At 40.6% G+C, this 27981-nt stretch overlaps 1 protein-coding gene across 1 annotated transcript; it reads right to left on the reverse strand.

The window, feature by feature from the left end:
* Nucleotides 1–208: 208 nt before the first annotated feature.
* On the reverse strand, nt 209–27931 carry mcm4 (minichromosome maintenance complex component 4). Its single transcript, XM_061920486.1, has 17 exons — nt 27790–27931; nt 24515–24585; nt 24276–24437; nt 24047–24210; nt 23871–23972; nt 20013–20108; nt 19824–19919; nt 16873–17011; nt 16504–16724; nt 16287–16407; nt 11497–11756; nt 7513–7878; nt 7314–7441; nt 7031–7238; nt 921–1149; nt 682–815; nt 209–596 (listed from the first exon to the last, which is right to left on the reverse strand). Exons 2-17 carry the CDS (start codon nt 24576–24578, stop codon nt 501–503), a joined length of 2586 nt encoding a protein of 861 aa, XP_061776470.1. The 5' UTR covers nt 24579–24585; nt 27790–27931; the 3' UTR covers nt 209–500.
* Nucleotides 27932–27981: the final 50 nt, after the last annotated feature.

A 27981-nucleotide genomic window follows, 5' to 3' on the forward strand; every position in this document is an offset into this window, starting at 1 on the left:
TTGGCACCTTTCTATTGCGCTGTGGTGCAAATTGTGACCCATTCCACACAAAACAATTTCAATGTTGACATTTTTTCTTGTTTTAGTGGTACAATAATTTGACATTACAGCCACAGCTGATACAGAAATGCTATTTTACACAAAAACAATCTAAAAGTTATCCATTTTAAATGTGTAAGGATTACAATTATAACAAAGGAAACAAAACTCCACAAGCAGCTTTTTATTATTTTCCATCAACACGGCAGCAAAAGACAAAATACGTAAATGACGTGACCAATACTTTATTTGAACGCATACATTTGGGATATCTAAGGAGTCTTTTGCTTTAGCAAAAACATAAGTTGAATGAGTGACATTTCTAAATATGAGCTTAACTCCCAACCAAAGTGACAAAATCCACATTTGAACTGACATGGTGCTTCCATTATACTTTTTTTTTTTTTTTTTACAATACAAAAAATGACATTAAAATAAACTGTACAAAAACTAAGGGTGTCTCAAGCAAGGAGACGTACCGTCTTCCCGGTGACCGTCAAATAGTCTTCGTCAGCTAGGGCTCGGAGTGCTTCGTCAAATAGCTCCTTGGTGATGGCCTGGAAAACAAGATGGAGGTTGTTTAGACATTTAACTTGAGTGAACTAAAAAAATATAATAAAAAAGGTGGTCAGGATTAATCACCGTTTCTGACTGTCCTCTGAGGTCATCCAGCAGCTGCTGGTACTTCATGGCGGGCATCTTGCCTTTAGTCTGAATCATCTTCTTCAAGGCCTGTGCCAACTCCTCCTTCCGCTTGCGGGCTGTGGCGCTCATACCTGTCACCGGCAGGAAGTCACTTTTAGTTGAATTGCACTGGAAAACCATCTATTACTAATATTTTAAAATGTTATTTGTATCATTGAAGGTTGTGTGGGGTGTACCTGTGGTGAGAATGGAGATGTCCACAAATCCTGTCCTTGGGTCTGTGGCCGACTGCTTGAGGGCCTCCCGGTGCAGCCTCTTGGCCTCCTCCACGTCGATCGTCTCCACCTTCTCGGAGAAGCGCACTTTGGCGTGAGCCTCTGACAAGCGGATCAAAGACTCCAGCTGTCTGGGGTAGGCGGACACCATTCCACGCCCGCTGCCTATCTTCCTCATGTCCACGTATGCCTGAGGAGCAACAATGCACCCACACTCAAATACACTTAAAGGCCTACTGAAACCCACTACTACCGACCACGCAGTCTGATAGTTTATATATCAATGATGAAATATTAACATTGCAACACCTGCCAATACGGGCGGTTTAGTTTACTAAATTGCAATTTTAAATTTCCCGCGGAGTTTCTTGTTGAAATCGTCGTGGAATGATAACGCGTGCGCGTGACGTCACGGACTGTCAGGAAATATTAGCTCAGCACCAGTTACGGCTAAAAGTCATCTCTTTTCATCGCATAATTACACAGTAATTTGGACATCTGTGTTGCTGAATCTTTTGCAATTTTTTCAATTAATGATGGAGACTATAAAGAACAATCCTGTAGGTAGAAAGCGGTGTATTGCAGCTGTCTTTAGCACCGAGACACAGCGGTGTTTCTTTGTTTTTAACACAGAGCGGTCAAGCGAACATGTTTCTCTACGTCAACCAGCATGTTTCTGGATGGGAAAATTGTGGTATATATCTTACCGGAGACATCATTGGATTATTCGTCGTCCTGCAGTAGCCGTTTGAAAGGCAGCTGTGAGCTTGGCTCCTCGGCTTCTCTCTGAAACACTGACGTGTTCACCACAGCCATCTGACCTCAAGGTAAGTCTTTACAATCTCACTAAAACACTATTAAAACAATAAGCAGATAAGGGATCTTCCAGAAATATCCTAGTAAATGTGTCTAATTACATCTGAAACGCTCACACTTCCGCCGCCCAGAGCCGTCGCTTTTTTTTGTATTTATTTTTTTTCTGGTCCTTCGCTATCAATATCATCATCCACAAATCTTTAATCCTCTCTCAAATTAATGGGGAAATTGTCATTTTCTCGGTCCGAATAGCTCTTGCTGTTGGAGGCTCCCATTAAAAACAATGTGAGGACGTGAGAAGTCCTCACCCTTGTGACGTCATGGTCTGCGACTTCCGGTAAAGGCGAGGCTTTTTTATCAGCACCAAAAGTTGCGAACTTTATCGCCGATGTTCTCTGCTAAATCCTTTCAGCAAAAATATGGCAATATCGCAAAATGATCAAGTATGATACATACTTGGTGGTATAGCTCGGTTGGTAGAGCGGCCGTGCCAGCAACTTGAGGGTTGCAGGTTTGAACCCCGCTTGCACCATCCTAGTCACTGCCGTTGTGTCCTTGGGCAAGACACTTTACCCACCTGCTCCCAGTGCCACCCACACTGGTTTTAAAATGTAACTTAGATATTCGGTTTCACTATGTAAAGCGCTTTGAGTCACTTGAGAAAAGCGCTATATAAATATAATTCACTTCACTTCACATAGAATGGACCTGCTATCCCCGTTTAAATAAGAAAATCTCATTTCAGTAGGCCTTTAAGTATGCATATTTTACAAAACCCAAAACCAGCAAAGTTGGCACGTTGTGTAAATGGTAAATAAAAACGAAATACATCCATCCATCCATCCATTTTCTACCGCTTGTTCCTTTTAGGGGTCACGGGGGGTGCTGGAGCCTATCTCAGCTGCATTCGGGCGGAAGGCGGAGTACACCCTGGACAAGTCGCCACCTCATCACAGGGCCAACACAGATAGACATACAACATTCACACACACTAGGGTCAATTTAGTGTTGCCAATCATCCATCCATCCATCCATTTCCTACCGCTTATTCCCTTTGGGGTCGCTGGTGCCCATTTCAATCGGGGGGAAGGCGGCGTACACCCTGGACAAGTCCCCACCTCATCGCAGGGCCAACACAGATAGACAGACAACATTCACACTCACATTCAAACACTAGGGCCAATCAATGATTTGCAACTCATTTTCAACCTATATTCAATTGACTACACTGCAAAGACAGGATATTTAACCTTCAAACTGGAAAACTTTGTTATTTTTTGCAAATATTAGCTCATTTGGAATTTGATGCCTGCAACATGTTTCAAAAAAGCTGGCACAAGTGGCTAAAAAGTTGAGGAATGCTTATCAAACACTTATTTGGAACATCCCACAGGTGAACAGGCTAAGTGGGAACAGGTGGGTGCCATGATTGGGTATAAAAGCAGATTCCATAAAATGCTCAATCGTCCACAAACAAGAATGGGGCGAGGGTCACCACTTTGTGATCAAATGCGTGAGCATATTGTCGGACAGTTTAAGAACAACATTTGTATTGAGCTATTGCAAGGAATATAGGGTTTTCACCATCTATGGTCCGCAACATCATCAAAAGTTTGAGAGAATCAGGAGAAAGCCAAAAAACATTGAATGCCGTGACTTTGGATCCCCCAGGCAGTACTGCATCAAAAAGCAACATCAGTGGGTAAAGGATATCACCACATGGGCTCAGAAAAAGTTGCAAAAACGACTGTCATTCACTACAGTTCGTCGCTACATCTGTAAATCCAAGTTAAAACTTTTCTATGCAACGCGAAAGCCATTTATTTAACAACACTCAGAAACGCAGCCGGCTTTGTTGATCCGGAGCTCATCTAAGATGGACCGATGCAAACTGGTAAGTGTTCTGTGGTCTGACGAGTCCACACATCAAATTGTTTTGGAAACTGTGGACGTCGTGTCCTCCAGACCAAAGACGAAAAGAAGCATCCGGATTGTTATAGGCGCAAAGTTAAAAAGCCAGCATCTGTGATGGTATGGGGGTGTATTTTTGCCCAGGGCATGAGTACCTTAAACATCTATGAAGGCAGCATTAATGCTGAAAGGTACATACTGTACAGCTTTTGGAGCAACATACGTTGCCATCCAAGCAACGTCTTATGAATGGTGTTACAACAGTGTGGCTTTGTGTAAAAGAGTGCGGGTACTAGACTGGCCTGCCTGTAATCCAACCTGTCTCCCATTGAAAATGTGTCACACAATATGAAGCCTAAAATACCACAAAAGGAGACCCCGGACTGTTGAACAACTAGAGCTGTACATCAAGCAAAAATGGTAAATAATTCCACCTGAAAGCTTAAAAAAATTGGTCTCCTCAGTTCCCAAACGTTTACAGAGTATTGTTAAAGGAAAGGCCATGTAACACAGTGGTAAAAATGCCCCGTGCTAACTTTTTTGCAATGTGTTGCTGCCATTAAATTCTAAGTTAATGATTATTTTCAAATGTAATTACGTTTCTGAGTTTGAACATTAAATATCTTGTCTTTGCAGTCTAATTGAATATAAGTTGAAAACCTTGTATACTTTCTGCATATTTTAGTTACTTATCCCCGCTTTGAAAAGTAAATTAGTTTCCTTTAAGAATCCAGCAGGGAATGCTGTCACTCAAGTCAATTCACTCAACATTTTCCAAGCTTTGAAAAGAGGTGATGAGTTACTGCATTTTTAAAAAAAATTACAATATTGTACATATGCCTATAATTATGTGCAAAACTGAATTTAAAACGTGTTTAATAACTTGGAAGAAATGTTATAGGTTTTAGAATAACAAAACGAGGTATTTTAGTGTTCTTTTGCCATTTGCGCAGGGTTGAAGTTACTTTCAACAAATGTTTTAACACAACAAACCATTTACAATTTAAACAATTAACAAGAAATAAAAAAAACATGGTCTTTCTCCAAAAAAGAGCAGGAAAAAGCATAAGCTTATATTGTCCTGCCCCAACAAAAATAGGAGGAAGTACAGTTTTGTGATCTGTACTTAACTTTTAATTGAAAAAAAAAAATCTTCACTTGGTTTCTATAATTGATTTTTGTTTACATCAAATTTTAACACACTATTATGAATTTGTATTATTTTACCATTACCTATTTGTTTTTGATTTGTCAATGATCAATGTGCAGGCCAAAGGTTTGGACACACATTCTCATTCAATGCGTTTTCTTTATTTTCATGATATTTACATTTTAGATTGTCACTGAAGGCATCAAAACTGTGAATGAACACATGTGGAGTTAACAAAAAAAGGTGAAATAACTAAAAACATGTTTTGTATTCTAGTTTCTTCAAAATAGCCACCCTTTGCTCAGATTACTGATTTGTACACTCTAGGCATTCTCTCGATGAGCTTCAAGAGGTAAATGGGTTGTACTTGTATAGCGCTTTTCTAACTTCAAGGTACTCAAAGCGCTTTGACACCACTTCCACATTCACCCATTCACACACACATTCACACACTGATGGAGGGAGCTGCCATGCAAGGCGCTAACCAGCACCCATTGGAGCAAGGGTGAACTGTCTTGCTCAAGGACACAACGGACGTGACGAGGTTTGTACTAGGTGGGGATTGAACCAGGGACCCTCGGGTTGCGCACGGCCACACTCCCAACTGCGCCACGACGTAGTCACCTGAAATGGTTTTCACTTCACAGGTGTCATAATTTTGATGCATTCAGTGACAATCTAGAATATAAATAGTCATGAAAACACATTGAAATGAGAAGGTGTGCCTGTGCTGTGTATGCATTTTAAAGTATTTACTATATTTTAGTGGTGTAACGGTACACAAACATTTCGGTTCAGTACGTACCTCAGTTTAGAGGTCACGGTTCGGTTCATTTTCGGTACAGTAAGAAAACAACAAAATATACATTTTTGGGTTATTCATTTACCAAATTTGTAAACAATGGCTCGATCCTTTTAACATTGGGAACACGATAACAATTCTGCCCACGATAATCCACATTAAACTGCCTCAAGTTGTTGCTTGGATGGAATAAAATGACAACTTTTCTTCTACATATAAAAAGTGCAACATTAAACAGTTTCAAGTCAACTCATCATGCTTAATTTATTACAGCATTGGGGAAGCCTGTAGTTGATTTTTTATTATGTAAATGTTATATTTGTATCAACATGTGATAGCAAGGACCCTGCCATTCAAAACCAGGCTGCTACATTACTAATGGTTAATGTAACTATAGCTGAAAAATAGTACAACAGCAATAGGAGAGTATTCATCCCTAAACACCACTGACTTCATGTAGGCTTTATGATGCACTTACATTATTATATAAACTATCAGAGACAGAAACTCTTCATTTAACATAATTTCCTTTTTTGCTGCTTCAACGCACCTCAATCAACACTGTCCGTAACAAACACACACACGCGCGCCCGCACACACCGCAAAATGAGCTAACGTTACGCTAAAAGCTAACTAGCCTTCACCTAAAGCCAGGACTGCGAGTGAGCTGAGCTGCAGTTTGTTTCTAGAAGGTCAACGGGCTCATAGTGATGTTTAGAAAGTAGTTGACTTGGAAGTGTTTAGTATAACTTGGGGAGAGTCCGCTGCTCCCCTGCTAAACGCCTATCTGCTCGACGCTGAAGCGCTGACGACATGCGCTCTGAATACGCACTGCTGATTGGCTTGTTATTGCTACTGTTGTAACCAATCAGATGGTTGTGTGGGAGGGACAATGCTGGGTGCTGTGCAGGAGACAGAGGCAGAACGGAGCGGAGCAGCTTGTTAAGACTTTAGCATAGACGGCTACTTCATATGTTCGTGTGGAACTCGTTCGGTACTCCTCCGCAGCGAACCGGAACCCCCGTACCGAGACGGTTCAATAAAAATATACGTACCGTTACACCGCTACTATATTTGCATTTGCAAATATGATTTTTTACATATTTTAATCTAAATCTACACATGCTTATCTATTTGCAGCCTTTTGATACATTTTCAGACATTCAGTAGTATTCATGCAAGTAAAAACCCCCAGCTCCGAGCAGATTTTCGGCACTGCTTCAAATCATTCTCTGTTCAAATAATTCTATTTCGTCAATTGTGGTCGTCAGCCATTTTCAATTTTCATTTGTTTACTTTTCACTTAGAAGAACTTCCAAGCGTATTTTTTACTATACCCAGCAGCCGTGGACACAGCATTCAGCTGTATTAGCTTGACTGCAAAAAACAAACCTCAATCAGCGCTTGGCTGGCTTCCTCGCTCAGGCGCGGGTTGATGTAAGTGCGTGCGTACGCGATGTAGTCCTTGAGCACAGCCATGTCCAGAAACTCCTCCTCCATCTGCTCCTCGCTCTGATAGTACAGCGCCACCAAGTGGTGGGCCAACCTGCGGTCGTACGCCTCGTCTTGAGGGTCCAGCATCAGGAAAATGAGGTCGAACCTGGCAGAAGACGGAGAAGGCGTTAATATGACATGATGGTGGACTGACAGAGCAGCCATGTGGAGTTGGAGCAACCTGGAGAGCAGCGTGTGAGGCAGCTGGATGTTCTCAATGGTGGTCTTCTTGGGGTTCCACTGGGACTCCACAGGATTGGCGGCGGCCAACACGGCGGTGCGGGCGTTTAGCTGGCAAATGATTCCAGCCTAAAAAGCGGGATCAGAAAACGTGTGATGAAGAGAGAAGGTCGTGACTCAAAGGGCTGGCGAAGGCACACCTTGGCGATGGAGAGCGTCTGCTGCTCCATGACCTCGTGGAGCACGGAGCGCGTGCTGTCGCTCATCTTGTCGAACTCGTCGATGCAGCAGATGCCGTTGTCGCTGAGCACCAGCGCGCCGGTCTGCAGGACCAGCTGCCGCGTTTCCGGGTCTTTCATCACGTAGGCGGTGAGGCCCACGGCGCTGGAGCCCTTCCCGGACGTGTACTGGCCACGGGGCACCAGGTTGTACACGTACTGCAGCAGCTGGGACTTGCTGGTGCCGGGGTCACCGCACAGAAGGATGTTGACCTCAGCGCGGAAGTTGCCGCGGCCCGTCTGGCTGAAGTCCTTGCGAGCGCCTCCGAACAGCTGCAGGAGAATTCCCTGGAACGCAGAAAAATACTGTGGTTATGAAGCAACAAACCCACAACACTTCATCATTACAGTGCATATGACCCAAATGATAGGGGTGACAAATGCGATTCTTATTTACTGTATTTTCAGGACTATAAGGCGCACTTAAAATCCTTTTTTCCCTCAAAGCTCGACAGTGCACCTTAAAACCCGGTGCGCCTAATGTACGGAATAATTCTGGTTTTGCTTACCGACCTCGAAGCAATTTCATTTGGTACATGGTGTAATGATAAATGTGACCAGCAGATAGCAGTCACACATAAGAGATACATGTAGACTGCACTATGATGGCAATATGACTCAAGTGAACAACACCATACGTCCATTTTCTACCGCTCATTCACTTTTGGGGACGCGGGGGGCGCTGGCGCTTATCTCAGCTACAATCGGGCGGTAAGGCGGAGTACACCCTGGACAAGTCGCCACCTCATCACAGGGCCAACACAGATAGACAACATTCACACTCACATTCACACACTAGGGCCAATTTAGTGTTGCCAATCAAACTATCCCCAAGTGCATGTTCAAAATGTTATATGTTCTAAATATAGAACATTACCCACGGCGCTCAAAAATCTATCAAAATGTTTTAGTACAACTTTGGTAAGCTATGAAGCCGCACCGCTTGATGGATTGTCGACACATTAAACATACAAGTATTATGATGATGTGTATATAAGGTAAGACATTATCTGGGGCTTTGTTTCGCAATATTATGCAAAAGCATTTTTTCTTACCTTCTGGTACCTGCTAATCTGTATTTGGGAACCGCATAAATCATGAAAAATTGCACGCGTCCGCCTTTTTAGTCAATAAGCTTCTTTTTCTCTATCTTGTTTTTATGGGACATTCATCCTCCGCTGTTGCCATTTCTAATATAAAGTAGTGTAAAGTTCTTACTTATATCTGTCAGGACACTCGCCATGAAAGCGCTAAAACATACCGGTGTAGTGAGTTTACATAATTCACCCAAAGAACTTGTTATTAGAGAGTTTCAGTCGGTTTTTCATGGGACACATTTCCGACGTTGTTATTGCTCTAGTGAGTCACGGGTGAAGAGATGCTGCACGATTATTGATTTAAGTAAAGTCTGAATGTCATTAAAACAGTTAACTCCATCTTTTGACACTTCTTCCACTCCCATCCTTGCACGCTACACCGCTACAACAATGATGACGGGGACAAGACGCTGTCGAAGGTGAGTCACGTACGTAAGACCGCCCACAAAACAGTGCATCCTGAAGCGACTGTCAGAAAGTGGCTTGAAGATGTTCTTTAAAACAATAATCTATGCAACATTTTGACCAAATAAACACCATTACATGTTATGTAGACCACAAGTGTTTTCAATTTAGGAAAAAAATAATATGACTCCTTTAATGCGCCTTATATATGAAAAACATCGAAAATAGACCATTCATCTTCAGTGTGCCTTATTGTACAGAAAATAAGGTATTTTGAATCTAAAATCAATAAATATTTTTCAAAAATCGTAAAAAAAAAAACAAGACTTTTTTTTAAAGAATCTATTTTCAAAAAGACGTTTTTGAAGCCATACACACGCTTAAACATCAGCAGCTAAGAGCACCTTGTGTAACTAGTTTTAAAAATTATTTATTATACATTTTAATACTTATATATTGTGAGAATTGTGTTGAATCATGACTACATCTCGCATCGAATAGTCACCTCAAAAATATGAGTCATATCTACCAAATTATTTATGTGCTTTTTGTATATAAATATAAAAGCGTGTCCTTAAAGTCTCTTAACAATTAAAAAAAAAAAATCAAAATCAGTCGATAAAATGCATTAACCAGATTTGCTTAATTTAAAATCTGTGTTTATTAAAGTTTGCAGTCACATTGAAATGCTGTGTTTCGGGTATTCTGATGGTGGAAGAGGTACTGAATGGGTACTGGTTACTGTAAGCGAACATGGCAAGGAATCAAGTGCTATCTTGATGTGCTTTGTGCAATTCGTGGTGCCCATATAGAGTATTCCAAAGAGGCCCCAAAAAAAAAAAAAAATTTGGACAACCATTGATTATTACGGACTATGAACAACTAATTTTTTTTAAGAGGTATCACTTGTGTTTATTTTTTTTTACCAAACTGTTGCATTGAACCACATGGTGGAGTTGGAGAAATAAGCTTGTTTAGTAGACTTTATCTTCATCAGTCAAACTACTCTGTGTTTTTTATTGATATCAAAAAGTAAACACCATGTGTTATTCACAATACTTGTTTTTTTCATTCCACAAAGTAATTACTTTAATAAACATTCTTGTGACATAGCATTTTGTTAATGTTTTATGGTGTATACTTATTACCTATACAACATATTGTTGCTCATACTCTTAATGGATTTGTCCCGATACAGCATGTACATGCACAAACATTAGTACATGTAAATGTATATAACTTAAAAAATACCTCTCTATTAAACTGTAAAACTGGAGATAAAGGCATCAGAATCAAAATCTGACACGTGATATTAATAATGAACAAAAACACAAATATTTGTCTTTAAATAAGTATTTAACATTTAGCTAGAGCATTTTTATTAGAGATTACAAATTACATGATGGCGTCTCGTTCACACCCAAACACTGTTTTACCAAACATGATGAATAATCTTGATTAATAATCATAATTTCATTACTGATAAAATATAATCTTAAATATTATTTTGCCCATAATGGTACAGCCTTATGTGTAAGACTAGACTTCATATATGAACACTATTTTTATCTATATGGACAAAAAGTGCAGTCATATCTTATGTCAATAAGGTGCCATCTTGCAAAATGTTCACATTTATTTTTTATTTATTTATAGTATTTTTTTCAGCCATATTACTTTGTTTATAATGCTTGTGGTGCTTTCATATGCACATTCAACTTTCTACTTGAAGTACATATTTACATTTTGAATGTGTTGTGTTTTTTTTAATTAAACTTGGTTGAAGGATTTCAGTTTAAGTAGTTATTGAAAATTTTGAGCACCTTTAAAATTACCGCGGCCATGTTCGTCACAATAACCGTGATAAGAAATGTTCATACCGTGACATCCCCAGTTGAGACAGAGTACAGATGGAAGATAGATGATCCAAATGATTAAAAATGTAATATTTTGCAAAACATACAATAAAACTTTACTCCCAATTACACACATTTCTGTTATAATGCTACATACAATGTATATGTAATTGTGTGAAAAACTTCAATTTTTGCAAAATTATCTTTGTATGCATATACATGTACACACAAAAACTATGGAATTGTCACAATTTCATACGAATAACTATAAAATGTATAATTATTTTATATATAATTACATGTGAAAGTCAAGTTTTGGTAAAATTATACCCGCTTTTAAGTATAGAAATTATATTTGATAGTTTATTTATGTGAACAGTTACATTTATAAAATAAATTACATTACATTAATTCTGTAAATTAAGGTAATTCAGGAGTCTTAATAACTTCACACTTAACAAGTGGTATAATTTTGCATCATTTGGCCTTGGCAGATGTCTCCATGCTGCGACCAAAGTACAAATTGGCATCACATGAGCGACACGCACCTTCTTGATGTCCTCATGTTCATAGATGCTGGGCGCCAGGGCGGAGGAGAGACGCTCGTACACGTCAGGTTTGGCCGCCAGCTCCTTGAGAGTTTGCACGCGATCCTCAGTGAAGAGCTTCTGCTCGGCCTCCTCGTCCAAGCCGTGCAGGCGCTTCTCGTCCGTCTTGCGGAAGTGGATGGCGTCGATGTGGGTCTTGTACACAGACTTCACGTTGCTCTGGCGCGGATTGACGCGCATGGGGACAGCTCGGTAGATCCCTGCGACACAGTGGAGCGGACAATATGTATAATTCAAACAAGACACAAATAATAAGCAGCATAATTAAAGAAGTACAAATGGTTATTCCCGCAAATGTGTGCAATTGCAATAAGATAATTATACGAAAACAAAATTATGTATGAAATATGCCCCCTAGTGGCTGTGACTGGATGCTTTGGAAGTGCAATGATCTTCAAACCTTAAAGGCCTACTGAAACCCACTACTACCGACCACGCAGTCTGATAGTTTATATATCAATGATGAAATATTAACATTGCAACACATGCCAATACAGCCGGTTTAGTTTACTAAATTACAATTTTAAATTTTCCCGTGGAGTTTCCTGTTGAAAACGTCGCGGAATGATGATGACGCGTGTTTGTGACGTTATTGGTTGGAGGGGACATGTTAGCCCAGTACCACTTACGGCTAAAAGTTGTCTCTTTTCATCGCGCAATTACACAGTTTTTTGGACATCTCTGTTGCTGAATCTTTTGTAATTTGTTCAATTAATAATGGAGTCAAAGTAAAAAGATGGAGGTGGGAAGATTTAGCCTTTAGCCACACAAACACACAGTGTTTCCTTGTTTAAAATTCCCGGAGTTGAAGCTTTACTATGGATCAGAGCGGTCAAGCGAACATGGATCCCGACCACATGTGAACCGGCAGTTTTAGGTGAGAAAATTGTGGTAAAAAGTCGCCTCTTACCGGAGATCAGCGGAGCTTCTGTCCAGCTGCAATTTGTGACTTCCCTCAGAGAATGGCGTGGACACACCCCTCCGACTATCAGGTACTATTTAACTCACTAAAACACTAGCAACACAATAGAAAGATAAGGGATTTCCCAGAATTATCCTAGTAAATGTGTCTAAAAACATCTGAATCGCTCCCAATGCAATCGCCTTTTTTTTTTAACTTTATTTGTATTTTTATTTTTTTAGTCCTTCACTCTAAATTTCCTCATACACAAATCTTTCATCCTCGCTCAAATTAATGGGGAAATTGTCGCTTTCTTGGTCCAAATAGCTCTTGCTGCTGGAGGCTCACATTATAAACAATGTGAGGATGTGAGGAGCCCTCACACCGGTGACGTCACGCGCACATCGTCTGCTACTTCCGGTAAAGGCAAGGCTTTTTTATTAGCGACCAAAAGTTGCGAACTTTATCGTGGATGTTCTCTACTAAATCCTTTCAGCGAAAATATGGCGATATCGCGAAATGATCAAGTATGACACATATAATGGACCTGCTATCCCCGTTTGAATAAGAAAATCAAATTTCAGTAGGCCTTTAAATAAGGTGAAATATATTTTTTTGTTTTCTAACACAGAGGGACCTCGATTTACGAAAAACTCTTTTGTGAATTTTTCGGTTTTACAAACCTTTAAATTGCGCCAAATATGACTGTGTGCAAATGCTTCATTCTGGTTCCCGCAGGCAAGAAAGCAGGGCGTAGCATTGCCGCAAAGGCGGAAGCATCCACTAGATGTGTGTGCATTTTCTTTGTTTTTTTACCTTATGTCCATTTGCCAACTCAAAAAAGTGCCAACAACTCAAACCAGCATGGAAAGTGCAAATCGGTGTGGAGTTAAAAAAAAGACTATTTGCAAGGAGTATAATGGCGCTCACAGGCATAACCACAGCAAGTGGGTTCTTCCGAGGATGTTGTAGTCGTAATGATTTGTGCAGTCCTTTGAGACATTTGTGATTTGGGGCTATATAAATAAACATTGATTGATTGATTGAAGTTTTAATTGTGATGAGAACTGTCTTTTCTGGAAAAAGTTGCCAGAGCAGACTTAAACAGCGGAGAAAAATACTTTCTCTCCTCTCATCCTAGCGCAGACCCTCGCTCGTCCAAAAGCACAAACACACAGACACAGCTCCCTCCCTTCGCCGTACCTTTTCCCTCTGCCTGCTTCTCTGGCCGTTGTTAATGTAGTGAAGTTTATAATTGTAGCAATATGCTTGTTGATGTTGAGGATTTTGTGTTTTAGTGACTTCTGTGTGTTGGCAAAGCGGATCATATAGCTTTTTCTTCTTTTTAAACTTTATTGCATAAAAAGTTGATCCATCACTCCCTTATGTTTGATACACATCACATTATGTTGTGTTCAAAGTGTACAAACCTTCACTAAATTGGGGACTTTTGTCAAGGCTGCAAACCATGTTAAATGTTCTTCACTATACAAACTCTTCTACTTGCAGTTTAAGAAACAAGTCAGTTTGTAAATCAAGGTTCCACTGTATTTTGGACTTAATTGTATAGTTAAGAAACAAACAAAATATGTATAGTATTTTCCAGACTATAAGACGCACTTAAAATCCTTTTCCCCCCCTCAAAATACAACAGTGCGCCTAATGTACGGAACAATTTTGGTTTTGCTTACAGACCTCACAGCCATTTTATTTGGTACATGGTGTACTTATAAGTGTTACCAGTAAATGGCAGTCAAACATGAGATACGTGTGGACTGCAATATGATTACAGTAAACGCCAACATTATATAAGTTCCATTGAAAATAAAGAACATTACACACGCCGCTCAAAAATCTATCAAAAAGTTTAAGTTTGGCTTTGGTAAGCTATGAAGCCGCACCGCTTGAAGGATTGTGATGACTGTGCTTCAACATACCAGTATTATTATGGTGTGTGTATAAGAGAAGGTATGTTATCTGGCCTTTTGTTTCACAATATTATGTAAAAGCAACTTGTTTTACCTTCTGCTGATCTGTATTTGAGATCTACATAAGTCTTGAAGCGAAAATTGCACGTATCCGCCTTTGTACTCCGTAGCGACACCCTAGTCCAGGGGTCGGGAACCTTTTTGGCTGAAAGAGCCATATAAGCCAAATATTTTAAAAAGTATTTCCGTGAAAGCCGTATGATATTTTTAACACTGAATAAAACAGGTTCAAACACTGTTGAGATCTATTAAACAGACAAGAAGCAAGGAATTAAACAGAGACTGTATTCAATTTAGCTCAATGAAAAGTCCTTGCCTATGGCAAAGGACTCCTGTGGAGTCCTTTGCCATAGGCTGGGCGGACCCACATCGCGTCACACGCTCTGATAAGAGGATTATACGCCTCCTCTTTTATTTGGACTTTCCCAGATTACAACAACTAAATGCGTGCATCTCTTATTCTTTTAAATAACATTGGTATTTTGAAGGTAACCAATAATAAATAAAATACTTTTCACCATTAATGCGACTTCTTGAACAGGTGCGATAGAAACGGATGGATGGATGGATTAAAATGTATGAGAATGTGTGGAGAGGCGGAGGAGGCGGGGACGGCGACCGAGCGGAGAGACGGGATGTGCCGGGAGCGACGCCACAATCGAGTTCAAGTGCATGGATCGCGCACCTATACACAATCAATGAATCCCCTCTCGCTGGATAAAAAGGCAGCAGCAGAGGAGGGTGAGGCAGAAGGAGTGGGAGAGCTTGCAGCAGTGCCTGAAGAGCGAAAGTGAAAGAGAGCAAGACGCGGACAACGACGACGGGGGCGGCTAAAAAGCGACCGAAGAGCGAGCATTGGAGGAGGGAGCTGAAAAATGACCCGACCGCAGACAAGCTTTTATTGAGAAATAAACAAGAGTCAAACCTCCTCAAGCCTGTCCTTCCTTGATGGTCATGGGAACCCGCACGACGGCGAGAGTCCGTCACAGAATGTTTTATATTTTAAACGTTACTTTTAACACTGGAATTATTAATTACTTATCGTGTTAAGCAACGTCAGCTAAGATTGATCTGAGAGCCAGATGCAGTCATCAAAAGAGCCACATCTGGCTCAAGAGCCATAGGTTCCCTACCCCTGCCATAGTCGATATAAGCTTTTTCTTTTTCTCTATTTTCTTGTTATGGGACATTCACTCTCCACTGTTGCCGTTTCTAATATAAAGTAGCGTAAAGTTCTTATTTATATCAGTCAGTAAACTCGCCATGAAAGTGCTAAAACATACCGGTATAGTGAATTTACATTATTCACCTAAGGAACTTTAGTTATAAGAGTTCCGATCGGATGTTTTTTCACGGGACACTTTCAGGCGTTGTTGTTTCTGAATGAGGAGATGCTGCTCCGTTATTGATTTAAGTAAAGCCTGAATGTCAATAAAACAGTTAGCTCCATCTTTTGACACTTCTTCCACTCCCGTCCTTGCACGCTACACCGCTAAAACAAAGATAACGGAGAAAAGACGCTGTTGAAAGTGAGCCACGTAAATAAGACCGCCCACAAAACGGTGCATCCTGAAGCGACTGTCAGAAAGCGACTAGAAGATGATGTGTAAAACCCTCTATGCAAAATTGTGACCAAAGAACCACCATTACATGTTAAGTAGACCACAAGGAAGCGTTTTACATTTATAACATAATAATAATAGTATGACTCCTTTAATGCGCCTTATATATGAAAAAGATTGAAAATAGAGCATTCATCTGCAGTGAGCCTTATAATCCGGTGCGCCCTATGGTCAGGAAAATACGGTATGTAAATATGGTTCTTGCAAAGCTAAGCTCACCGGTGATGTTGACTCTGTCTCCAGGCTGCACTTTGTCCACCAGGTCGTTGTGGGCGTACACGATGGTCGTGTGTGGCGTCTGACCTGCCGGCATGTCTTCAGGCGACTCCTGGATTTTGATCTATTGCGTAGAAAAAGCAAAGATCACACAGTTGACGGACGTTTTACAAATTGGGAGCGAAGGCGTAAACAAATCTTCCCCAGTATAAAAACTCACCATCTGCTTGTCAGAGAAGGCTGAGCGATTGTGGACGAGCGCCATGCTGTGGGTGGTGTTACAGTGGCGACACACGGCCGGCTCGGCGATGCGCCCGCGGTCCACCTCCACCCGGGTGCTGAAGGCACACACCTGGCACTGGAAGAAGGCCTCCTGCATCTCGGGGATGAGCTGTGAGGTGCGGATCACCATGCCGCTGATGGTAATCAGCTGATCTATGTCTGTGTGTGTGTGTGGGGCGGGGGAATCGACACACGCCGCACATTTCACCAAAGCAGATTTTTCACAACACTCCCACTTGAAATATGTCACCAGTGTGATTTTGCTTTATAGGTATTGGCTGGTGGCAGCGTGAGAGGTCCCACTCACCTTCTGGGTTGAGGCTGCGCATGTTTCTGGTCTTGACGGCGCTGTAGGGGCGCACTTGGATCTGGTACTCCAAGATGGAGTCTGGGAAGCGCTCAAAGAAGAGCTCGTTGACCGCCATGTCGAAGGTCGGGATGACTTCCTGTGATAGTACGACCACTTCATGTCAAATCACAGGAGGACAGTGTTGAATACAACTAGGAATTGATAACTGCAATGTCTTTGCATAGTTACAGGGCTCAAATTTAACCACGGCAACTGCTGCAAAAGCCGCGAGTGCCCTGTAATTTGCTGCATTGCCCTAAAAAATTGACCAACATCGGCGGCAAGAACATGCCGTGACCGCTCTTGACTTTTTATTTGTTAATTGACAGGGGATGTAACAATAAACAGTGCAATGAAAATAAAGTCTTTACTTTGTTTACTGGGATGTTCACCCGTCATTTAACTGCAGTGTTCATCTCATCCAATTGAATTCATGCTGTGAACGTTGTGTATTCGATGTGAAAAAGTGTCACTCTTTATTTTTATTGGCCAAACTGTTGTACTGAACCAAGACAGGAACAAAGATTGTTTATTAGACTTCATTTTCATTGGCCAAACTGCTTTGTTTTATATTGATATCAAAAGATAAAGAAGTTCTTTTTTACATATTTTTTTCATGTCACAAATGTATTACTTCAAAAACATTCATGTGACACAGCATTTTGTTAATGTTTTATTGTGTATAGTTAATTCCTATATGACATATTTCTGCTCGAACTCTTAGTGGATCTGCCCCAATGATGTACATATATACATATACAAATAAAAAAAATACCTCCCTCTATCAAAATGTAAAAATAGAAATAAAGGCACCATGTAATGACAAAAGGCTGACAAATTTTAATTAATAAGAATTTATGAAAAAACAAAACAATGTATGTATATATATATATATATATATACATACACACACACACACATACATATATATATATATACACACACATACATAAATATATACATACACATGCATACACATATATACACATACATAAATATATACATACACATATATACACATACATATATATATATACACATACATATATACACACACACACACATACACATATTATATATTATATATATATATACACACACATATACATATATATACATACACATATATAAGCCCTCGTTTAAGGCAACATTTGCCTTGATCTTAAAAAGTAAACATTTGAGGCCTGTAGTTACATACTACAAAATTATATTTCATTGAAGCATTATATTAGGAGGGATTGTAAAAATGCATGTTTAATTTTCCTTCTAAATATTTGCTGTAAAGTAGAAATCAATTCACAATAAATCCCTGTTATAGTTGCAAACTGAGTATGTTGTGAGTTATGTAAAGTATTAATTTAATAGTCTGTTTTGTTTTTATTTTGAAGGGTTGAATAATAAAATAATTGATGTATATTTCAAGTCGTTTGTATCAGTACTTTGCTAAACAAAATGCCATTTTTATATTTAACTTCAAATTGTCAAGTTTTGACATTCTTTAACAGCAAATTTCTGATTGAAGTGTCCATTGAACTTCAGTAGAAGATTCTACAAGTGAAGGAAAGTGGGGCCGGCGTGGCCAGCAACTTAAAGGTTCCCGGTCAGATCCCAGCTTCCACCATCTTAGTCACTGCCGTTGTCCTTGGGCAAGACACTTAAGCCACTTGCTCCCAGTGCCACCCACACTGGTTTAAATAAAGCTTAAAGATGTAGATAATGGGTTTCACTATGTAAAGCGCTTTGAGCCTCGAGAGCAAATGTGTCAAACTCAAGGCCCGGGGGCCAAATCTGGCCCGCCACATTATGTGGCCCGCGAAGGCCTGGAATTAATATGCGTTCATAAAATGCTTAATCTTTTCTTACTAAATATACTTGTTCTTTCCCTTTTGACATTAAAATCATGTACTGCATGCAATTGCATATCTTGAAATTCAATATTATCAAAATATTATATCATGTATTCCAATGTTTTTTTTGTTAAAATAAAGATAAATACTGTACTTAAATATCTGCTTGACTTATGATTTCAAAACAATTAGCAAATTGTAAACTGTAAAATTGAGAACAGCTTTTACAGTTAAATTCCACCGACTGAGTTTTTTTTAACCGTAAAATCAACTTTTGTACAGTTTTTTTTCCATATACAGTAAGACACTAAAACATTAAAAAACAAAAAACCATTATACAAAAAGATTTTGCTGTAAAAAAGGCAGCTAAAAACAGTGATATTGTTTTTCCATTCCATTTATTCCATTTTTTAAATACTGTAAAATTCTGGTGACTGAGCTGCCAGTTTTTAAAAGTAAAATTTTAATGTATTTTCTTGTAGCTTATGTTAAAAAATATATTGTTAATGTAATGTATAATATACATACATATATACACATACATACATACATACATACATATATATATATATACATATATATATATATATATATATATATATATATAATCAACACATTGTTAAAAGCTGCCCTCTGAGGGCAAACGTAACTGCAATGTGGCCCTCGATGAAAACGAGTTTGACACCCCGGTTCTAGAGAAAAGCGCTATATAAATATAAATGACTTCACTAATATCTCTTTTATTTTTATGATTTTTTCCTCTAAATTATTTAATTTCTCAAATGTTCAGGTAATTCCCATTCATTTATAAGTTTACCTTCAAGCCTAATTTTCAGTTTTTAAGTTAACGATTTATATTCTCTGCTTTATTATATATTTCTAAATATATTATTGTTGTTTAGAACAAATGTGCCTTTGTATACATTTGCCTGAAATTGTCCGGGTAACTTTCAGAAAACTATTTAAAAAAAAAAAAAAAAGATCAAATTCATGAAAAGATTTCAAGAACTCCACATGGAACGTTTTAGGATATTTCCCAACACTTAGGAGGGGGAATCAAACCTGCGGGTAGCTGATGAGTTGCCTGTAAAGCTCTGCATCGAAGGACTGCACGTTGCCACAATTGACGTTGAGCACGGGGTCGCCGACCACACTGATCTGAAAAAAAAAAAAGGACAGCGGTTGATTTAACAAGTCACGTCTATCAATGATTTGAGCGGTGAAGACTGCTAAAACAAATAAAGGAGATACCTCCTCCAGCTTCTGCATGTAAAGAGGCTCATTCAGGTCCAGGCCGGCGTTCTCATCCTCTGTGGAGGACGGGTCTATGAATCTCTGCAGAAACCTCTGTGGACACACGGCATGGTTCGTCCAATCAAAATTCACCTCCTGAAAACCTCCATCCTCTGCTAAGGACGTTTGTTTCTTTTGTTAGGGTCCTACATTTTGGGTTTATGCAAAAAACAAACGTCAACTGCCGTGGACGTTTGTTTTTGGTTAATTTTGTATAAAATAGTCTTGTCATACCAAACACCAATATCCATTGAAGTGAACATTTGTTTTTGTCAGGCATACACATTGGTGGACAAAGCCTTGTTATGCAAAACAAACCTTCACTTGCGTGGACATTTATTTTTGGTCTATTTTTTTTTGTCAGTTACATGTTTCAAAAGAAAATAAGGTTAAAGTCAAAGTCCCAACCATAGTCACACGCACACACACTAGGTGTGGTGAAATGTGTCCTCTACATTTGACCCATCCCCTTGTTCTACCCCCCTGGCAGGTGAGGGGAGCAGTGAGCAGCAGCAGCGGCCACGCTCAAGAATATTTTTTGGGTTTTTAACCCCCAATTCCAACCTTGATGCTGACTGCCAAGCAGGGAGGTAATGGGTCCCATTTTTTTTTTTTACAGTCTTTGGTATGACTCAGACGGGGTGTGAACCTCCCAGTCTTAGGGCGGACACTCTAACCACAAGGCCACTAACAGGACTAGGGTTGATACATATACCATTACTTTAGTACCGGTACCAAAATAATCGATACTTTGATCACTCCATCCATCCATTTACTACCGCTTGTCCCTTTCCGAGTCACAGGGGGTGCTGGAGCCTATCTCAGCTGCATTCAGGCAGGGCCAACACAGATAGACAAACAACATTCACACACTAGGGCCAATTTAGTGCTGCCATTCAACCTATCCCCAGGCGCATGTTTTTGGAGGTGGTAGGAAGCCGGAGTACCCGGAGGGAACCAGCACAGTCACGGGGAGAACATGCAAACTCCACACAGAAAGATCCAGAGCCTGGGATTGAACTCAGGACCCTCGTATTGTGAGGCGCATGCACGAACTGCTTTTCCACCGTGCTGCCTGCCGATACTTTGATATTTGGAACTACAAAAATGTCAATATTGACTTTATTTTAACATAATATCTTACACGAGATTAAACACTCACAGTCAAATAACAATTTCACAAAGTTAAAATCTAAATTAAAAGGCATTGAAATGGCATCGACCCTAAAGGAAACGTCTTCCTTGTGCTCCTCGACTATGGTCTGCACCGGACCGAACAGCAGGACAGGTGTAAGAATTACATTATTACCTGCCACCAAACTCCTTGTGCAGATTATTATGTTCATTATTTAAATGTTTACCTAAGTTTGAAACAAAGATGCTAATACTAATCACCACATTTGGTGAGGCGTGTGTTAAAGCAGCTAAATGGTAAATGGGTTATACTTGTATAGCGCTCTTCTACCTTCAAGGTACTCAAATCACTTTGAAACTAATTTCACATTCACCCATTCACACGCACATTCACACACTGATGGCGGGAGCTGCCATGCAAGGCCCAAACCACAACCCATCAGGAGCAAGGGTGAAGTGTCTTGCTCAAAGACTCAACGGACGTGACAAGGTTGGTAGAAGGTGGGGATTGAACCAGCAACCGTCAGGTTTCTGGCACGGCCACTCTCTCAACTGCGCCAAGCCATCCCCAACTGTTGTGAGAGTAGCGAATGTGCTTCTTTAAGAAGGGCAGTAATTGGGGTGAGTGAAGTGAGTGAGTGGTCAAGTTAGGAGAGGTCGCGCTAGCATGTGCAGGTGCATGTCCGGTTGTGCCCTGTGGAAATTATAAATAAAGTCACCAAAATGTAACTAATCGACGGCCTCGACATTCCGACCAAAGAGTGGAGCCTTCCGGACCCCTTGTGAAGTGAAAGGCCTCCCCTGCCCTCCTCGACCACGGTCTGGGGGCCGACAGGCAGGAAAGGTGTAAAACAGGTCTTGCAACCCAGTGACTCCCTGTTTAAATGGGAACATTATCACAATTTTAGAAGGGTTCATTGAAACCAATAAAAATCAGTTACCGGTGGCTTGTTTAATTTTTCAAAGTTTTTTTCAAAATTTTACCCATCATGGAATATCCCGAAAAAAGGCTTTGAAGTGCCGGATTTTCGCTATCTGTAAATCCAGCCGTCCATTTTCCTGTGACGTCACATAGTGATGCCATTACAAACAACATGGCGGATAGCACAGCAAGATATAGCAACATTAGCTCAGATTCAGACTCGGATTTCAGCGGCTTAAGCGATTCAACAGATTACGCATGTATTGAAACGGAAGGTTGGAGTATGGAGGCAGATAGTGAAAACGAAATTGAAGAAGAAACTAAAGCTACTGAGCGAATAGCTATTGAAGCTATTCGGCGATCGCCTTCCAACCAACGATTGCATCTTTTGACCAGACCACTGGAGCAACTTAAATCCGTCGATTGGTAAGTGTTCGTTTGGCATTAAATGTGGGTAGAGGTAAAGGCTGGATGCAAATATAGCTACAAATGTACATACAGCTAGCCTAAATACCATGTTAGCATCGATTAGATGGCAGTCATGCTGCGACCAAATATGTCTGATTAGCACATAAGCCAATAACATCAACAAAACCCACCTTTGTGATTTCGTTGACTTTATTGTTGGAAATCCATCAACTTTGAGTGTCGCAGGATATCCACCTGTTTCTCTGTGCCATGTTTTTCGTAGCATTGCCGGTAAAATATGCAGATCAAACGAGGGCCTTTCGCATCTTTTGAAAATGGTGCAACTTGAATCGGTCGATTGATATGTGTTTGTTTGGCATTAAATGTGGGTGGAGGGAAAGGCTGGATGCAAATATAGCTACAAATGAGGCATAACAATGCAATATGTACATACAGCTAGGCTAAATAGCATGTTAGCATCGATTAGCATGCCTTGCTAATCGATGCACACTCCACGTAAATCAACTTGAATCCGTCCCTGATCGTGTTGTTACACCCTCCGACAACACACCGACAAGGCATGATGTCTCCAAGGTATGGAATACAGTTGAAAAAACGGAAAATAACAGAGCTGATTTGACTCGGTGTTTGTAATGTGTTTGAGAAAATGGCAAATTGATTACCTATGTGACATCACGTTGTGACGTCATCGCTCCGAGAGCGAATAATAGAAAGGTTTTTAATTCGCCAAAATTCACCCATCTAGAGTTCAGAAATCGGTTAAAAAAATATATGGTATTTTTTCTGCAACATCAAGGTATCTATTGACGCTTACATAGGTCTGGTGATAATGTTTCCCTTTAACCACTAGAATTTTAGTTTTTTTGCCATTTTTCCTCTCCAAGATGTTATTACTTGTATGCACTTTGTGTGTACGTTTTGACACACGCCTCGGCTCTAATCACCACCGCAACACTCAGATGAAAGAGTGGAACCGGTACTTTTCAAAAGGTGGTATAGTACCGACTTTAATTGATTAGTATCGCGATATTTTATTAGTACTGGTATACCGTACAACCCTGGTTAGGACTATTTTCTCACTAAAAAGGTATAGCTGACAAAAGAAGTAGACTAACATTCAACGTCCACTGCAGTGGGCGCTATTGGTCAGGCAGGTAAATACTGTGTTGGCCCTGCGATGAGGTGGCGACTTGTCCAGGGTGTACCCTGCCTTCCGCCCGATTGTAGCTGAGATAGGTGCCAGCGCCCCCCGCGACCCCGAAAGGGAATAACCGGTAGAAAATGGATGGATGGATGGATGGTAAATACATTTTTTTTTTAATTGTCCAAACCTGAAACTTCTCCTTGCAGGTGCCCACATTGACATCTGTCCCCCAGATGACCAGCCTCTGGCCCGCGTTGGGCTCGCTTGCAACCGCCCCCTCGCCGCTGGGCTGTGGGTCAGACAAGATTTTCAAAATAAAACCCCACATTCAGATGGAATTGGAAGATCTTTCAATCGACTTACCGGTTCAGATTGGAGGTCAACTTGCGGAGCCTTTCTCACTGAGCCCAGGTCAGGACGCTGGCGGGCGGGGGTGCCCCGAATGCTGCTACGCGGGGTGCCCTCCACCCTGGAGCTGGGGGTCCCGTACATAAGAGGGGAGCTCATGTCCACATCGTTAGGAAGGACTGTTAGGGAAGTAAATGACATGTCAACACAGGAACCACACATCACAGGTGGTCACGTTGCCAACCTGATGGTCTGGGGCTGGAGAACAGAGAACTGTCATGAGGTGCCGCAGGACTGAGTAGTTCGCCGGCAGGCGAAGTAGGCATGGGCATCAGGTCACCTGCGGACGAGTCCAGTGCCCTGCGACGTTGGGATAGTGGCGAGGAGGTGGGCGCATCACTGCTGGCTGCACGGTAAAGTCACAATCGTATCAGTCCGACCTAAATCATGTTTGAGGCAAAGGGGGACAAAAATACAACATACGTGTGGATGGGTTGGTGCTCCTCCCCCTTTTGCGGCCACCAGGAGTTGATAAAGGAGATGACATTGTGGATCTAGATATGGGAAAGAAGACAAAATATTACAAATGACTTAAAAAAAAAAGTCAAAACAAAATAACTGCTGCAAAAAGTAGTTACCGTATTTTTCGGACTACAAAACGCACTTAAAATCATTTCATTTTCTCAAAAATAGACAATGTACCCCATAACCCGGCGTGCCTAATGTACGGTATAATTCTGGTTGTGCTTACCGACCTTGAAGCTATTTTATATGGTACATGGTTTAATGATAAGTGTGACCAGTAGATGGCAGTCATACATGAGAGACGTGTAGACTGCAATGTGATGGCAGTAAACAACACCAACACTTTAAATATTCCATTGAAAATATAGAACATATATAATATATATAAAATTTATATAAAATATACAAGACGCTCAAAAATCTGTCAGACTGTTTTTAGTACGACTTCGGTAAGCTATGAAGCAGCACCGCTTGATGGATTGTCGACGCATTAAACATACGAGTATTATTATGGTGGGTATATAAGGACTGCAAAATGGCACCTATTAGCAAACATAACCTAGCGTTTTGTTTCGAAATATTATGCAAAACCAACTTTTCTTACCTTCTGGTACCTGCTGATGTGTATTTGGGATCTGCATAAGTCCTGAAAACGTGCGCGAGTCCGCGCCGACCCAGTAGCCATAAGATTCTTCTTTTTCTTTACCTTATTATGTAGCATTCATCCTCCGCTGTTGCCATTTCTAATATAAAGTAGCATAGGGTTCTTACTTATACTGTATCTGTCAGTAGACTATCAAAGCGCTAAAAACTGTAGTGAGTTTAAATATTTCACCCAAAGAACTTAAGTTATTAAAGGGTTCCGGTCGGGCAGTTTATCACAGGATACATTTCCGGCGTTGTTGAGGCATTATTGAGCCACGGATGAGGAAATGCTGCTTTGTTATTGATTCAAGTAAAGCCTGTATGTCATTATGAATGTCACGCTACACCGCTACAACAAAGATGACATGGAGAAGATGCTGTCGAAGGTGAGCCACGTAAATAAGACCGCCCACAAAACGGTGCATCCTAAAGAGACGCTCAGAAAGCTACTTGATGATGGTCTGTAAAACAATCTGTGCAACATTTTGCCCAAAAAACACCATTACACGTTATGTAGATCACAAGGAAGTGTTTTCAATTAATAAAAAAAACAATAATGTGACCCCTCTAATGCACCTTATAAACCGGTGCGGCGTTTGTATGAAAATAGACCTGAATAGACCCGCTCATCGGCAGTGAGCCTTATACTCCGGTGCGCCCTATGGTCCGAAAAATATGTTATTCTAAGGGAGGACTTTCTGACATGTGAACTAAAATTTTAACAAAGATTACAATTTGAAAGATATATTTAATATCCACACAATAATTAAAAAAATACAAACTTTGGCAGTCGGAAGCAGCATATAGACGACAATGCAGTAATTATAAAGAGATGAGGATATAAAAAACTAAGAAAACTATCTAAATGACTGTAGTGATTAATAGAAATGATATATTGCAGCCTAAAGGTACCGTATTTCCCTGAAATGCCGCCGGACATGTAATATGCGCCTGCCTTAAATAACTGCCGGGTCAAACTCACTCCCCAAATTTATTAGCGCATGCTTACTTTTACCGCCGGGTCAAGTTCGTGACGTCACGAGTGACCCTTCCCCCCTCGTCTTTTTCAAAATGGCGGAGGAGTTTTTTCTTGCTTTTACTATGTGTAAACCAGGGGTCTTGTCCCACAGCCATACAGATCACACTGATGGTTGTGACATAAAACAACTTTAGCACTCTTACTAATATGCGCCACACTCTATGAACCCACACCAAACAAGAATGACAAACACATTTCGGGAGAACATCGGCTCTGTAACACATAAAGGCAACATAACACTTACCCAGAATGCAATGCATCCATCACTCTTACTGCTTATATTATACACCCCGCTAGCACCAAACCCCCCCCCCCCACCCCCCCTCTTCTTGCGTCGGTTGAGGTGGCCGGGGTTGGCGGCGCGTGTATAATATAGCCAAGAGTCATGGATGCATGGCATTCTGGATAAGTGTTATGTTGCGTTTATAATGTGTTACAGAGCCGATGTTCTCCCGAAATGTGTTTGTCATCCTTGTTTGGTGTGGGTTCACAGTGTGGCACACATTAGTAAGAGTGTTAAATTTGTTTATATCACAACCATCAGTGTAAAAGGTATGGTTGTTGACCAAGTATGCATTGCAATCTCGTATGAGAAGCACCGAAATGCATGCGTCCGGTTGCCACGCAGATAGCGTGGTGGAAAGGTGGGCGAGATGACATGATGTAGAGAAGTAGTCCCCAACCACCGGTGCACGGCCGCAGAATAATTTTTTATTATTATTTTTTTATCTCACTCAATATTTTACTGCATGCCATTGATAAGCGCAGGGGTGAGAATTGGTTTTAAAATAATCAGCGCCTGCTTACTTTTACCGCATGCCTCGAATAAGCCCAGGAGTGAGAAGAGGTTTTAAATTAATTAGCGCCCAGGCGGCTATTCAAGGAAATACGGCATATCAAGGTATAGAGTGGGGAGAAGCCCACACTTTGTGGGATTATTCACAGTTGTAACGGTGCAGTGCTTTGGTGTTTGTTTGATTGATTGAATCTTCTATTTGTAGATTGCACAGTTCAGTACATATTCCGTACAATTGACCACTAAATGGCAACACCCAAATAAGTTTTTCAACTTGTTTAAATCGGGGTCCACGTAAATCAAGTCATGGTCGATTCATGGTGTGCGCTGGGATACGAATTTAAATTCTTCTGAGCTAGGTTATGTCCACACAAAAAAACTTAATATGACTAAATCAACATGCACCTTTGATATTTATAAACAGGTACTGAAAGAGTTGGGACACTTGCAATGTGTCAGCTTGTAACAATACTCTTCAAGGCAGCAGTGTAACATATTAAGATATACAGTGATTTGAGATAGTTTAGTCAAAAAGTCAGCTTTGGGCAATTCACACTGTAACATTTCCACCATCACATGAGGCTGACTGCAAACAATAAGCTCGCCATCAACGCGAATTCCCAACTAAAACTGAACTCCGAGCAAAGAAACATCGACGCTACACACAACGCATGTGTTTATCCAGCTAAATATAGTCAAATGTGAGATCAATCGACCGCTTAAAAGGACACAAAGTGAAGTAAAAAGACTTACTTTTCTGCTCGGGGACTTCGGTACGGCTTGCAGTGGTGGCGCGAAAGTGCCTGTGACGTAGTTTTCGCGGGTAACTTTGGACGAATCACAAGCCAGAATTTGGCGTATACTTCCTGGTTGACTCTCCTATCATGAAGGGGGGGATTTCATTACACTTCTTGTCCATTGCGCTACTGGCTAGTGATTAAACCA

This window comes from Nerophis ophidion, linkage group LG14 (assembly GCF_033978795.1).
Source record: "Nerophis ophidion isolate RoL-2023_Sa linkage group LG14, RoL_Noph_v1.0, whole genome shotgun sequence".
NCBI classification, from domain to species: domain Eukaryota; kingdom Metazoa; phylum Chordata; class Actinopteri; order Syngnathiformes; family Syngnathidae; genus Nerophis; species Nerophis ophidion.

What these genes read in the sequence shown, in the direction of transcription:
- mcm4 (XM_061920486.1), bottom strand. Translation starts at nt 24,578, where the DNA reads ATGTCATCTCCTTTATCAACTCCTGGTGGCCGCAAAAGGGGGAGGAGC. An exon ending in CCTGCAAGGAGAAGTTTCAG is followed by an intron (nt 20,109 to 23,870) that starts GTTTGGACAATT and finishes GTGTGTCCACAG; the next exon opens with AGGTTTCTGCAGAGATTCAT. An exon ending in TCAGAGGACAGTCAGAAACG is followed by an intron (nt 597 to 681) that starts GTGATTAATCCT and finishes CTTGTTTTCCAG; the next exon opens with GCCATCACCAAGGAGCTATT.